General features: G+C 28.8%; 1 protein-coding gene across 3 annotated transcripts in view; it reads left to right on the forward strand.

Moving 5' to 3' along the window:
• Positions 1 to 16,149, forward strand: part of mwh (multiple wing hairs) — a 428,096-nt gene that overhangs the window by 161,725 nt on the left and 250,222 nt on the right. Inside the window, exon 1 of one of the 3 annotated variants that reach the window (XM_075375787.1) lies at positions 7,389 to 7,448. The exons of the other annotated variants lie outside the window; for them this stretch is intronic. Coding sequence (XP_075231902.1) covers positions 7,415 to 7,448 — 34 coding nt within the window. The 5' untranslated portion in view covers positions 7,389 to 7,414. Of the gene's footprint in view, positions 1 to 7,388; positions 7,449 to 16,149 lie in introns of those variants that run through there. 3 annotated transcript variants of the gene reach the window in all.

The following is a 16,149-nucleotide window of genomic DNA, read 5'->3' on the forward strand; positions in this document are numbered from 1 at the left end:
ACCAAACATATCAAGTATGCTTGTAGGCATTGTAGTAACACTTCGAATTAACACCGCAGTTGCTGAATTAATGCCCGCTTTGCTGGCTATAGTCTGGAATGAAATCGACTTCATGTAGATGAATGTCGTATTTCAAATGGAAACCATATGAAACTGAAGTGAATGTTGAGTAACAAACTTCATGTGTTTTTCTGTGAAATGAGTCCTCAAGAGAATCTGGAAATTATTTCAATAAATTTGTATGTGCTTTTAAAGTTGTGTAGTTCTTTTAGAATAACCTGGTATTTCAGTTCAAATATCAACCAAAATCTTAAGTCTCGAACATCGAGATGTTGTTTCTACTCGGACAGATTATGATAAACTTTTTATACGTTATTATATCTTTTCACTTTACGGTATAGTTTTAGAAATTTCACTAAAAAATATATATTTTAATAATAAACCTACATTTTACAGAAGTTTATTCATTTAATTTTATATAAAAAAAGTTTTATTCGCTTGGTATTTAGAGCAAGAAACTTTCGTTCTATTTAATATTAAAAAAAAAGCATACTTTCATATTTCATTATAGTTATATCGTGTTGAACGTATCATATTATAATTTAAAACTGTCATTTGTACAAATTTATTTTTTGTAAAATATATTTCACTTTTAAGTCTATATAGATTTCACATGTCATGCAGTAGTAATTTGTTGTCGCGAAAGCAATTGTATGTTAGACATGATCCAGTTTTAGTGAAGGAAATTCAGGTGCGTGCATGCGTATATTAGTCACGACCGCGGAAGCTTTGTACCGTGTTTTGTAGGCTACATTACATTTACCACATCTTCAACACTATTAGTAGTTTATATTGTATTACCGGTTTAAGAACATCAGCGAATAGTATACTGTGTAAAGTAAAATGTTGTAATCGAGGGAAATAATTACATCTCTTACCGCATTAATCTCTAACTTTACACTTAAAGATAACGACTAGCTACAAGTAATCTGTTAAAAAAGAAAAAAAAAACTATATGATACATGAGAAAAGGTGTTAATTATCTCTTTGTTATCCTTTTTTCACACTATAAGACGACTTATGTTATTATAAGAATTATTGTAATCTGTTCAACTGTATTTTGATATTTAAAACTTTGTGAACAAAATATTTTTTTTTCTTTTGTACGAAAATCGTTAATTCTTTCTTTGTTTAGATTATCTGAAACTGAAACACGTATATATATCTATATATATATATTTTTTTTTAATTTTAAATAAAGTAGATTAATTAGCTACCTTAAAATGTGAGTTATGTTTAACAAGAAAGGTTTATGATGTCCGGTACTTTTAAATTTAAACGTATATTTTAAAATACAGCTGGACAGCTGTATTTTAAAAAAGAATCATCCGATTTGAATTTTTTGTATTTTGAAAAGTATTGAATATAAAACTTTAAGATAATTTTGTGTTAAAGTTTTATTACACAATAAAAACACAAAACATCTATAACAAAAAATTCATGTCTATAAACACAAAAATAAGACATTATAACTCAGTTATCCAACCAGAAATACTTTACGGATGCGAAACCATATTTGGATTGTACCAGACAAGGTTTACCGACAAACTGGAAAAGATTGAAAAACAGATTCTATGATGATGCATCGGGAAAATAATTAAAAAATACGGGATTTGGAGAATTATTCCAAACGAAGAGATTTACAAAACGATCATCCCGATAACTAATAAATTTAGAAAGAAGAGAATTTCCTTTCTAGGACATATTTTCAGAATGGAAGAGACCAGACTTATCAGACGGATAATCGAACTTTTCTGGAACAAGAAAAGCAGACCGAACTGGTTATACGGAGTACAGAAAGACGTGGAGGAATTAGACATAACCCGTGAAAACCTAACAACGCAACCGGAAACTATGAGAAATTAAAAAATAAAGAAACAAGATTCCTATCAAAACCCAAGAAAACAATAAGCCGGGTGTACTCTGAACAAGAAAGGGCAAGAAGATCTGAAACCCTTAGAAATTACTGGCAAAAAAGAAAAGCTGAAAAACAACAAATCAGCAAGAAAAGAAAGAACTTGCCGATAAAAAATGAACTAAAGTGATACATTATGGTCTTAAAAGTAAAAAAAAAAGGTTTATTCATGAAGTTTTTTACATAAGTCATAGGTACTGAATACTCCCTTGGGATGCACGGCATATGTCCATACGGTATTCGAATTTGCCTCACACCTTAGCAACCTTTCTCTATTCACTGTTGCCAGTACTGTGGTTATGCAGTTCCACTGTTCGACCACTGTAGCTGGAAGGGGAGGCACATAAACAGAATCTTATACAAAACCCCAAATAAAAATCGCACACAGTGAGGTCTGGTGATTTTGGAGGCCTGTGATATAAAGCTAAATCATTACGTCCCATACGGATTACCCATCGTTGAGGAATCCTATTATTCAAAAATTTTCGAACCTACATAATCCAGTGAAATGGCGCTTTATCGAGCTGGAAAATAAAACTTTAAATTTTCCTCTTTTATTGTACTTTTCTCGATCAAAACGGATTAAAAGCTGAAGAGTTATGAAATTTTAAAATTTGATAATTCTTTTTGGGATATGCCATATAATAATGGATCTTATACTATTAAATACGAGAAAATAAATAACTATATATACTTTTCGTACTTTGATGTTCAATTATTTAAAAATAAAAGAGTTATTTATAATTTTACAAAAATTAAATTAACGTAGACGATGAAGGAATAAATAAGGCAAGGAATCTGTCCTCGTTGCTTTACAGTTGTATTAAAAAAGGTAATAAGGGGATTTTATTTGGCTTGACGATATCGTCACATAAACTTGAAGCTTGTGCGAGGGATATGGAAATAAAATTTTGCAGCGTATAAAAAATGCCGTGCCTGACCGGAATTCGAACCCAGGACCTTGAAAGTCCGAGACACTACCATTCTAGCACAGAGATCAGCAGGGTTTGAAGATCGACCGAATTTAAAGATAAATTTAAGAAAAACAAAAAACAAATTTACTAATAACATATTTGTTTTGGCTAAAACCGATTATTAAGTTGAAATACGAAATAGTATGGATTTATTGCTAAGACAGAAATTTAATTTTATATAATGGACTGGAAAAACTTCGTATTTTAATGCAAAAGTAAAACATTTTTTGTATTTTTCAAATGAAGTTTTTATTACATCAAATATATGCCGTTTTTATCAACCATCTTTTGTCATTTTTGAGGTAAGAATCATAATTCTTTTTATTGTAAAACTTCTGTGTTTTCTAGATGAAAAACTGTGAAGTACTTTCCATAGACCTCTTTTGAAGCTAACTTTATACGGTTAAAAAAAATTCTGAAAAAGAAAAAAGTAAAAAAAAAAAACATAAATAGTAGTATGACGGTGGAAGATTAGAACTATACGGTGGTTCCATCAATATTTCTCGGCTCAGCTCTTTCAATTTTTTGACGAGTCACTGAAGATGTCTGGCCTTGTCGTGATGGAAGAGACACTTATCGATCAATTCTGCTCGTTTTATCTCGATCGTTTGGCGTAATCTTCCAATTGTTGATTGGAGATGTTAGAATCAATCGTTTGACTGTGCGGGAGCAGCTCATAGTAAAAAGTTCTTTCTGTTTCTGTTACACACACTGCATAATGTTTTTTTTTTGGCATTAATCCTGTGTGTGCCACATCTTGACCCCGGAGGGAAGGCATCCGTCATGTGACAGATCCGGTTGCCATGCCACCCTCTCCGTACTGAGCCCTTAGGGGCTTTACCAGTCATCTTTAAAAGCCTCAAAACATATTCCAGTCTGGTCATTGTCAAGATGCCATCGATGTGAATGCCGCATGCGACATTCCCATCAGATCCCATCAGTTCTTTAAACGATTTAAAACTATTTTGTAATTGATTCTTTACTTCTATCATGAATGCTAATGTGCTGCTGATCTTGCTCACTTTTTTCCTTGATTTCATCGACTTTTTTAGTCGTCGGCTGATTAGAGAAAGGTACACCTTTGATATCCAAATTTCCACATGCTTGGACCAGCTTTATATCATATATACTGATACCGTATCATGTCTATAAACATCACAAAATTTTTAGCAGCCTGCCTGAGTCGCATTATTCCCTTTATTTTTGTAATAAAATTATTAAATGTACCAAATTTCTTCGATATTTTTACTCATTTTCAAGAGGCTATAATTTTTAAATAAATTAACTAATATAACCATAACTTTCTAAAAATACTCAGTTATATGTCGCAAGTTATAGAATACGCAAGGGTTGACAGATTTATTAATATTATCAGAATTATGCGAACATAAAACCATCTACCGAAAGGATACAAAGAACCTTTCTCCAACACCCCAGTAAAAAAAAAGCGTAAAAGAAAAGTAGTGAAATATGACAGAAATGAGGATATTGAGAAACCGCTAGGTAAACATAATATACTAAAAGTTACAGAAATTTGCTTTTTAAATGGTAAAATTGGAAAAAATAATGGAGATATTCAAAATCACAAGAAAATAAAATTTATGTACGTAGTAGAATCGCTTTTACTTTCTTGTACGAAGTAAAGGAAGTATTGTGGTCGTGAAAAATTTCGGTTTTCAGATTTAAACGTGAATATCCATTTTGACCATCTCTGAATCCATTTTGACTAGTTTCAACGTACATCTGTATGTACGTACGTATGTGCGTATGTATCTCGCATAACTCATAAAGGATTAGCTGTAGGATGTTGAAATTTTGGATTTAGGACTGTTGTAATATCTAGTTGTGCATCTCCCATTTTTATTGCAATCAACTGAACCAAATTTGTCCTAAAAAGCCCAAAATCCAAAAAAATTAGATTCTGGACATTTTCTCAACTGATATAGTAAGTCCTCATTGAGAGACTTCCAACAGTATATCGTAAGTATTACTTATTTTCATTGGTTTCAGAGTTATAATAAAATAGAAATTTAATTAATGAAATATTTGGATCTTACAAGGGACGGCACATCGGTTCGAATCCATTTCCTTTTCTTTTTTTTTAATTTAAATATATTAATTTATCAATAATTATTAACCTTTGATAGTAAAAACGTTTTACGATTAATAATAATTCAATAATGACAATAAAAAAAAATATCAGAAGTTATTAGTGAAATAAAATTTTATGTACTTTTCATTTTAAAAAAAGTGTATTTTAATTTAATAGGCGTACAAGGAAGACTTGACAATCTGATGTGGTGTGCACATCAGATTTTTTAATTAAATATATATATTAAATATTTAATATGTATATTTAATAATTACAAAGAAATTCTTGAAAATATGCAACTCTTTATGGTACCAAAACACAGACAATGAGAAAAATAAAGGAAAATAATATCGGATATCAAAATGCGGTGTTACGGTAGGAAGTTGAAAATTAATCGGGTATAAAATTAAAATGAAGAAGAGTTAAGAAGAAAAGAAGAAATATTTGTGTAAAACTATAAAGAGTCGAAGTATTCATTCGGATATCCAAGTTAATTTAGCAATAGAGAAATATATGGAAGGTAAAACTCTAGAAATGGATAACTGGTGATGCGGGATGAAGTGTTGTAAGATTTAAAATAATATTATATTAGTGTAGAATAGAAAAAAAAAAATATTATCAAACCAGTCACCCGACTGATAACTTAAAAAATAAAATAAATTCGAATGAAACATTTTTTATTACAATTTTTTATAATTATTCTTGCTTAGATAACTCTATTTATAAATTGCTTTGCAGAATGCACCATCTTCTTTCTACTAGAGTCCACTTCCTTAAATGGACTTTACTAGTTCATAAACTCTCTCCGCCCCATGTAAATACTTAAGGTAACGAACGACATTCTGGTTTATATATATGTATTTTTTCTTTTTTTTTCAGTTTGATCGACTAAAATATTTTGTATTTCCCTCCTTATCCAAATTTCCTTATTTTTTATTTAATCCAACCGATAGCATAATTTGTCTGTTTAAATTATGATTTGAATAATTAATCATTATTTTTAGACAGTGTTGCTTAATTTTATTTCAAAATCAATAGTCAGGTTACCTTTTGACAAAACGAAGTTTTTTTTTTATTATCAACTAGCAGACCCGGCAATGCTTCGCTATTGCTAAATTTGAGTATATATATATATATATATATAGATTAAATGAACACAATTGAAAGTTTGATTAAACATTAGTAAAATGAACATTACGAAACTTCACAAAATTTAACCTTTCCCTTTGCGCTTTTACTTTTTCTCTCTTTTCCCCATTTTCATTTTTACCACGTTCCCTTTCCCCTTCGCCCCATTCTACCATTCCCCTTTTCCTCACCTTCCCGTTTCTTTCCCCCATTTAATTTTCCCTCGTTCCCCTTTTCCTCTTTCTCTTTTCCCGCTTTCCTCTTTCTTTTTTCTCCTTTCCCCTTTCTATTTCCTTTTCCCTGTTTTCCCCCTTTTATTTTTTACATTTTTCCTTCTACCCTTTTTACCTTCTTTCCTTTTACCCTTTTTGATTTTTCCCTCTTCCCCTTTTCCAATTTTTCCCTTTTTCCCCGTGCCATAAATCGGCTCAGTAGTTTTTTAGTCTACAGCGGACACACATATCGGAAATATTGAAATGGAATCGTAAAATACTTGGTATAGCGTGTGTTGCTTTTACGTCCAACACACAGCACTGTTTTTTCAGAAAAAGCATGTTTTTACCTGTCACATGTGACATCTTAGGTATATAAATAATTAATGTATAAAAACACGTGCGTATTTGAATGCAACGTTGTGTTAAAATTTCAAAGCAATCGGTGAAGAACTTTCGGAGATTTAAGATTTAGAACAAACGAACATTTACATTTTTATTTATATAGATTACTAGTTCTTGCAACATATTTTAATCATTGAAAATAAAGTCAATATATTTTTGAACAACTTAAATGTAAACTGTGATAACATATTAAATTTTAAACTGGTTATTGTTTATATTCAACCATCCGGGGGGTACAGTTTTTGTTATTTACTTACAAAAAATTCCGGGGAATTTATTTTTTTGATTGAGGGTTTCATTTCAGGTAATAGATAAAAGATAACATTTATTCACAGAGCAAACTTGAACTAATTTTTTCCTTTTTTATTTAACGATCTCATGAAAACTTTTCTAAAAGTATCAAATCTAGAATATATAATTTTGAATAACATTATATTTCAGATTGTTAAATGAAAGTTGGTCAAAGTAGCTCACCTGTGATAGAAAAATGTATTAGTTTGTATCCCATAATAACCAAAAAATATTTTCTTATAATTTAAATAAAATTAAAAATCTAGCTTAACTGTGATTAATTTCTTGTAATTTTGTTTTGTTTCAGGTAAGTTACTGTAATGAATACCACCAACTAATGTGGTTTTGTATCAAAATAACTGTTACTGAATGTGAGTTAATTTAATTATTGTATTTTTTAAGTAATTCTTGAATGATTTTTAAGAAAATTATTTCATAGATAAATCAACTTTTATTTTATTTTTTATATCATTTATTATAATTATGAATATTTATAATTTAGAAATACAAAGCCTAGATGTATATGAACAATATATGTACATATATTTAACCATTATTTAAAATAACCAGTAGAAAATAAACAACAATAGATCAAAGGGAGAATTAACTATTAATAACTAACTAGTTATTATTACTTTTTATACTTTTATTTATGAATAACTTCGAATATTTAGATGTGCATGTCGTTTTAACGAGAAGCATGATTTTCAATATTTTGTAAAGTTAAATATTTAAACAAAAAATGAATATATAATATCTATGCTGATGGCATAAAAATGATGTGGAATAGAGAAAGGGATTACGAGAGTATAATGCTTGCCGTTTTCGCGAATAATTGAAAATTTTATTCCACTGGAATAAATTTTGGCAAACATTTTGATAGAATGTAACATAAGCAAGAAAGTAAAACAATTTCAAAAATCACCTTGAAATGGTGGTGCCCTCTCATAAAAAAACCAGGAAAGAATTGTATAATGTTTAAGATATGAGAATCATGGTGATGGTATCTCCCCATTCTCTAGACTAATTGTAACCAAAATTAATTGACATCAACGATCAATACTCAGAAATCAAAGTACAAAATTTCATAAAAATCGAATAAATCCAATTTGAAGATATCAGTCAAAACGATAACTGATGAAAAATTGAAAAAACCTTATTATGTCACCCCAAAATGAAAAAGCCCAAGTACATAACCAAAATTACATAATAATCAATGAAAATATGTACAAGAATATGGCTCAGTGTTCATTCTAACCCCCGTTGGGGAAGACGCCCACCTTGTGACGATTCCGGTCGCAACACCACCCCCTCCGTTCATAGTTCATTGGCTTTACCGGAGGTCATCTTTTACATCCTCTAAACTTGATAACACATCCCAGTCATCAGTTTGGCCACTTCTCAGGATGCTACCGATGCAAATGTCTCAGCAGACATCTCAATCAGTGTATTTACACAATCTAATATCGCCATCGTATGGCCTCTTTCAATCACAACCATCTTATCATAAATTAAAACTCTCAACAATTAAATTAACCGATTCGCGAAGCGCGATCCCGCGCCTTTCTTTGACATCACAAGGTTTCACACCAAAATCTCTTCCTATATTTAACTTCAATTAGTCTACGCACTCAGATCAATCTGATTGAGTCTTTAAACAATAAAAACATTATCCTTATACCAACAAAACGTGTTAAATTTTCGTAATTATTGATTATAATTTGTTTAAATTGGGATTGTTTTACTGACAGGATATGTTTTTACTTTTACTTTGACTGTTACTATACTTTTAGTAATATGACAATTAATTTTTATGGATATAAAATGTTATTTTATTTTATCTCATTTTAAATGAATAGTTACATAAGGTTTTTATAATTAGACAAGTGGATATTCCTGAGGATGGACGAAAGCGTTTGAATAGATTTAAGCATTTTATAATTGCTGGTAAGCTGAACTCTCATTCTATATATTTTAAATAAGTATTGATTGCAACAACGAAAATTTGTTAAACAATTCAATTTATTCAAAATCAAGAAACAGGTTTCGACGTGACGTCTGTACGTACGTATGTTCTCTCATAATTCAAAAATTATTATCCATAGGATGTTGACATTTTGGGTTTAGGACTGTCACAACACTCCTAAATCCAAAAAAAACTGGATTTTGGACTTCTGCTTAACCGCAGTAATAAAACCTAATTGAGAGCTTTTCAATGGTATGTCACAAGTGGTAATTATTTTCATTGGTTTCGGAGTTATAGCCAACGAAAATTTTAATTATAATAGAATATTTAGATCTTTCAAGGGGAAGGCACATCGGTTCGAATCAGACTTCATCTCTTTTTTTTAAATTTAAATATATTGATTTATTAATAATTATTTACCTCTGATTTTTTTTTTTAAATTTACGATAATTAATAATGCAATAATAACAATTAAAAAAAAAAATATGAAAAAATATCAGAAGTTATTAATGAAATAAAATTTTATATACTTTTCATTTAAAAAAAAAAAAAAATGTATATGTAATTTAATAGACGTACAAGAAAGTCATGTGATGTCCACATCAGATTTTTGTATTTAAGCGATTACGAAGATAATTACGATTCTCCGAATATTAGCTACTATAATTTCTTTGCTTTTAATTAAATATTTATAGTATAGTCTGTTATACTGGCATTATGCAGATAACAGATACTATTACATGGCAATTTTCTATGATAATTTTATTAATAAAATGCAAAAATTAACAGTTTTTAAAAACTTTTTTTAATTTTCCTAACCTGGATGCGCGTGGTATATGGGTGTATTCAATTACTAAAGATTGCAGGAAACTGTCTTTGATTAAACGGGAATGATTCACAGCAGGAATATTTTTTAAACGTTATATCGATTATCTGTAATTTTTAACCTTTAAAAAATTTCATATTCTCAAGTTAAATGAACATAAAAACCTATAAAAATGTTAAAAAACATTTAAATGTCTTAAGTTTGTTAAAGAAATCTTTTAAACGATCACTTATTTTACTGAAAGGCAGGTCATTTTGTTACGGTTGTGCTATTATTTAGTTTTTAGTTTACCAGTTTATATTTTTTTTAAATCTATAGCTTCCATTAATTTATCTCTTTATTTTTTCCGTTTAATTTATGTATATTGTTTTCAGATTACCTGATCTATTTAGTTCTTTAAACTTTTCTATAAAAGACTTTTATTAAAGTCTTTTATTGTCTGAATTGGTTATTACTTAACCATAAAAGGTATGTTGAGCTTGTAAGAACAATTAGCTCTTTAGTTTTTTTTTTGAACAGGCTAGAAAAACAATTTCTCCGTCAATCGGTTTTTCTTTCTCTTTATTTCTTGCTCTCTCTCACTCTCTCTTTCTTTCTCTCTCTCTATCGATCAGCTGTAATGGTGATACGAGAAAATATAAAGGTAGATTTTTATAAATTTCAAATTTAAATAAAAGATGATTTGTAGGGTTCTGCTGTACAACTTTATTTTTAGTTTTTAATATAAAAAAATAAAAAAGTTATTACTAATTGATTTAAAGCAAGAAAAGAAAGAATAACATCCAATTAAAAAAATGTATTCAATTATTGTTCTTTTTATTTTCAATCGCTTAATTACACTTAATTAAACTAACGCTAAATTTAACCTGTTATGGAAGTTGTAATCACTTTTATTGATTTTTTAATCTGTTTTCTTGGAATGTTTGTGAAATAAATTTTGTTTTATCGCTTATAATTCTATCATAAATGTTTAATTACAACACATTTTTTAATTACATTTATATTTAAAATTTATTTTTTATAGCATTAATACTATAAAAAAATAAAAAAGATTAAAAAAAACAAAATTAAATTAAAATTAAATTGCTATTTTACGTTACTTCCCAGATCTCGAATTCAGTAATCTATTTCGAAAGAAGATTTGAAATTTAGACATTTGAAAACAATATGAGTATGAATACATATTTATATAAAATATGCCCAAAACTATGTTTACTTAGTTACCTTATTTTACAACTGTTTAATTTGTTGCTCCTTTTATTTATTATATAAATATCGATTAAAAATAACTTTTCATTACCCATGGTAACAGTTATTATACATTTATTAAGTTAGTTAAGTTATATTAACATATTAAGTTAGTATACTCGTATATTTTTTACCTAATAATACTACTAATTGCTGTAATACTCTTTAGTATTACCAAAATTGAATTATTTACTAATATTATGTTAACTAATTTTTTTCCCCGATAAATTAATTCTACAAATAAGCCTGAGTTTTAACCGTGATAATGTGGAAATGGAATTTTGCAGCGTATAAAAAATGCTTGTAAGAAGTATGTTGAGCTTGTAGTAAAAAAAAAAGCTGAAAACAGTTTTGTAACCTCTGAGTCTATTGTTAGGCACTGCTTCAGAGGATGAGATGAATTATTTGTAGCGTGCGTGTGTGAAAATGCCATGCCTGACCGGGATTTGAACCCGGCACCTCTGGATGAAAGGCCGAGACGCTACCACTCGCGCCACGGAGGCCTGCTGACAACACAGTTGTAGGACTCTCCCGCCATACAGTTTTTTTCTGATGTACGGCTTATACACACTTACACACACAACGTAATTTAAAATTATCATTTTATTTAAATATAATATTTTTTGTTTATTTAATTCAATGATTCTAACTAAAGCGTGCGTGCGTCCGTATTTCATTCGCGCGGGTGTTTCACTAGTGGCCACTTTAAATACTTTTTTACACTTTAAATATTATTCGTTTATTTAATTCTACCGTTCACCTGTGACGTTACAATACAGCTGGTGCCAGAAGCTAAACAGAAAAAGAAAGAAAAACCACTGCAGCAGCTGTACGTCAGTGCTACACTAGCGCTCCTTGTGGTGAGAAGGGTACTAATGTCACATTGTTCACACTTAGCCAGTAGTTTATTTAAAGATTTTTTTGAGGTGGGGGTGCGATTTTACAATTTTTTTTGTTGGAAATATTATTAGTTTTTTAATTGTTAACAAATGTGCCTAAGAAAAATAAGACCTTAATTGGCAAAATCTCGAGGTATTGAGGGTGACCTTGCTGTACAGTCTCACCCCTTTGACCTTTTAAATTGAAAGTATAATGGCACCAATGCCCCATATATAGAAATAATATGACTAAGTTTGGTCAAAATCGGTTGAGTAGTTCTGGTGATATAAGGTGATTTAGAGTCCAACACCCTGAACACAAACACGTACATACGAAGATCCGGAAAACTTCCAACACGTTTTTTTTTGTTTTTTGGTTCCCTAGGTGTCAAAACGTAAAGATCCGGTGGAAACCGCTTATTCTCAAATTAGACCGATTACCATACTTTACCTTCTATACCTATAGGCTGGAAAGTAAAATTAGTTATAAAAAAAGAAAAAATCAGGAAGCATTTTTCCCGACTACACAGGTCAAGTTTGCAATTAACTTTTGACAAAACTGTTATTTTCAACTCTATTTGTATCTTTATGATAAAATAATCCCTTCTTATAGAAAAACAATTACCAAAATTATGAATTATTTTTTCAACGGTTGAATATGTTAGAAAATATCAACCAAAAATATTCAAGTAGTCAGTTATTTCTTCATTGACATATTAAACAAATAAGTATCAGAAACAAATAAGTAAATTTGAATGTTTTAATTTAATTTTTTTTTGTGTTTGTTTATATTTAAATCTTTAAATTTTAATTTTTGAAACAAAAATGTTCAACAAAATAAAGCAATAACCAAAATGTTTAATATTAGTGTAACATCACAATTTCAAAAAATATCTTTCGGACGTTTTGAATATTTGTGGGTTCATGCGTCAGGGGGGCTTTTTTACAGATTAAAATATTCACTAAAATTGATTTTAAATAAATAAAATCGAAATAAAATACAATTTGATTTTTTTTTTAATTTAGTATCTGCCCCATTTGAGGAGATTTTATTGTTTAATGAAATACAATTTGAGCATTAAAATTTTAACACTTTTTTTTCATTTTGTGGGTTCCGAAATGCAAGGGAAAACACTGGGGTAAAATTAATTTTTAGGAAAATAATTCATAAGAGGTAATAATAAATAAAATATCTCTATGGACACCACATGACTTCCTTGGACGCCTATTAAATTACATTCACACAGTTTTTCCTGCACGTCATTTAAACTTTTCATAAAGTGAGATACGATTGTCCAATTCTTTAGTAAAATGGACAGTTACACAATTGTATTGTGTTGGACACCACATTGCATCAAATTTTTTTGTCGTGTCTGTATCAGCATTTTATATTAGTTTATATATTAATTTTGTTTCACGTCGGTCAAGTTGTTATGTGGTGTTAAGTAAGAACGTGTCGGATCCGTAATCATACACACATCGGTATCAATCCGACTTCTTACACACATATATATATATATATATTTTTTTTAATTTAATATATTGATTTATTAATAATTATTAACCTCTGTAAAAATTTTTGAATTAAAATGAGAAGTACATAAAATTTTATTTCACTAATAACTTCTGATTTCTGTTCATATTTTTTTTTTCAATCGGAGGTTAATGATTATTAATCAATATATTTAAATTAAAAAAAGAAGTTAAAAAATATAAATGAAGTCGGATTCGAACCGATGTGCCTTCTCCTTGTAAGATCCAAATGTTTCATTAATTAAAATTTAATTTGGCTATAACTCTAGAACCAATGAAAATAGAATAAGTACCACTTATGACATGTCGTTGAAAAACTCTCAATGAGGACTTATTGCTGCAGTTAAGAACAAGTCCAAAATCCAGTTTTTTTTTATTTTGGGCTTTTTTGGACACTTTTGGTCCAGTTGATTGCAATTAAATGGAAAGATGCACAACTAGATGTTACAACAGTCCTAAACCAAAATTTTAACATCCTACTAATCGTTTTTGCTAATCGTTTTTGAGTTAATGCGAGATACGTACGTACAGATGTCACGCCGAAACTATTCAAAATGGATTCAGGGATGGACAAAATGGTTCCGTTGAAATCTGAAAACCGAAATTTTTTTGCGATTACATTACTTCCCTTTCTTCGTACAAGGAAGTAAAAAAAGAAACTTATTAGAATAGTCTAAAAAAAATACAAGGCTACAGCCATAATTCTAAATAAACAAAGTTTTAATATTCTTGGAAGGGATGAAAATGTTTGGATAGTCTTTTTTTTTTAAATAATACTGAACTAAATTATCAAAAAAAAATTAAGATATTTACATTTTAATGCAATCGGTAATTTATCAAATGAATTTAAAGTTAAAATAATTTTTTTTTTAAATATGTTTGTTATAACAGATCATTGGATAGGGACGGGCAAAAGATCTTCATAGTGGTTTGAAGACCTATTGATATAGAAAATATAGAAGCAAAAACTCCCACTAAATCATTTACTGAATTGGTAAAAAAATTGGTAAAAAAAGAATAATATAAAAGTTATTTTTTAGGGAGTGGATGAATATAAAATAAAAATGTTTGGTAATTTGTGATCTTAATAGAAAAATTCACCCTTTATAAGAAAATATTTTTGCTAGTGCCCGAGTCAAAACTTTAAGATTTTATTTTGGTTAAAATATCTGTACCCCTTTTTCCAATTTTTGGAAAAAATTAATGCATTCTTTCCCTCCAAAGGAAAACATTTTTATCAGGTTTGAAGAAAATCGGTTCACGGGGTCTAAAATTATAAGACCAAGTACAGGCCAACATGCAGACGGACATATGTATATAAGGTACATATGCACAAATGCCCGTCTGACAAAAATAGATTTTTTGGATTTAGAAGCATTGGAATAAAAGTTTTATTCACAGATTACTTAGAATCTATTTAAATCTATTTTATTTTGCTGTTAAAACAAATTTTTTTTAATGTCTCCTTTAGGCACAAATCTTAAAAAAATACCAGTTTTTTTTTACCCGTTATAGCTATAGCAGCATCTATCGCTACAGCTAGGGAATTAATAATATAAACACTTTAGAAAAAAGGTACATATGAAGAATTAAAAAAAATATTCTTTTATTTTAAAATAAATATAACTGGAGAAATGGTAATAATCTAAATTCTAAATGAAAAATATTTGTAAAAATTAATGATTACTGAATTTTTTAGCGATTTATAAAACAAATAAGAAACAAATATTTTCAGCCTGTTAGGTTTTTAGACCTACGAAATTACGTAAAAATCTACATTAATTAATACATCCAATTAAAGGTTTTTTTATTACCATATTGACAGGATACAGTTTGCATGGTATTTACGTAGGCTAAGTATATATTTTAATAATAACGCTTCTATTCCACTGATGGTTTCATCATTACCTTAAGGTTTCCGGAATGAAGAAATAATTATTTAAGCAATGAATAAATTTATCTTCATTATTAATAAAAAAAATATATATGACTAGTTTTATTTTGTAAGATTGTATTAACTGGTACCTACTTTAATGAATAATTAAGTATAATTGCAAATTTCCGGTTGATGCATTTTTTTAATACGTTTAATATTACTTATAATTGCAAAATAATATTTTAATTAGTTAAAATCCTTATATTTGTTTAATATTTATTTGTTTCTTTGAATTTGTTTTTATAAATGATGTAGTGTTGATAATTCTCTAATCTTCAGTTTATTTATTGTTTTGTTCGCCGTTTTTATTAATTCATATTTATCACTTTTATAAATAATTATCGTTTAATCTTCGTATTAAAATTCAGAATTTACATTATATTACATTTTAATTCTGTACTTGTACATGGGTGTGCAAATTAAAACCCAACCGCACCGGTTCGAACTTTAATTATTTGAGAGTCACCTTTAGCGCTGTTACTACTAGCACCAGTATTAGTTATGTTACTACTCTCGTCTGTTGTCAGTAATAAACTTTTCATGCTTTAGTACAGTGTAGTTTTTATATTTGTGCTTTTGTAAAATTCCTTACTCGATCAAGGAAAGTGTTGCTGTAGCGAAATCTTATATGCGTTTTGGATTCTTTTATGAAACGCATCAAATACTCGCGTAAAAATTTCCGAAT

This window comes from Lycorma delicatula, chromosome 9 (assembly GCF_047948215.1).
Source record: "Lycorma delicatula isolate Av1 chromosome 9, ASM4794821v1, whole genome shotgun sequence".
In the NCBI taxonomy this organism is placed as follows: domain Eukaryota; kingdom Metazoa; phylum Arthropoda; class Insecta; order Hemiptera; family Fulgoridae; genus Lycorma; species Lycorma delicatula.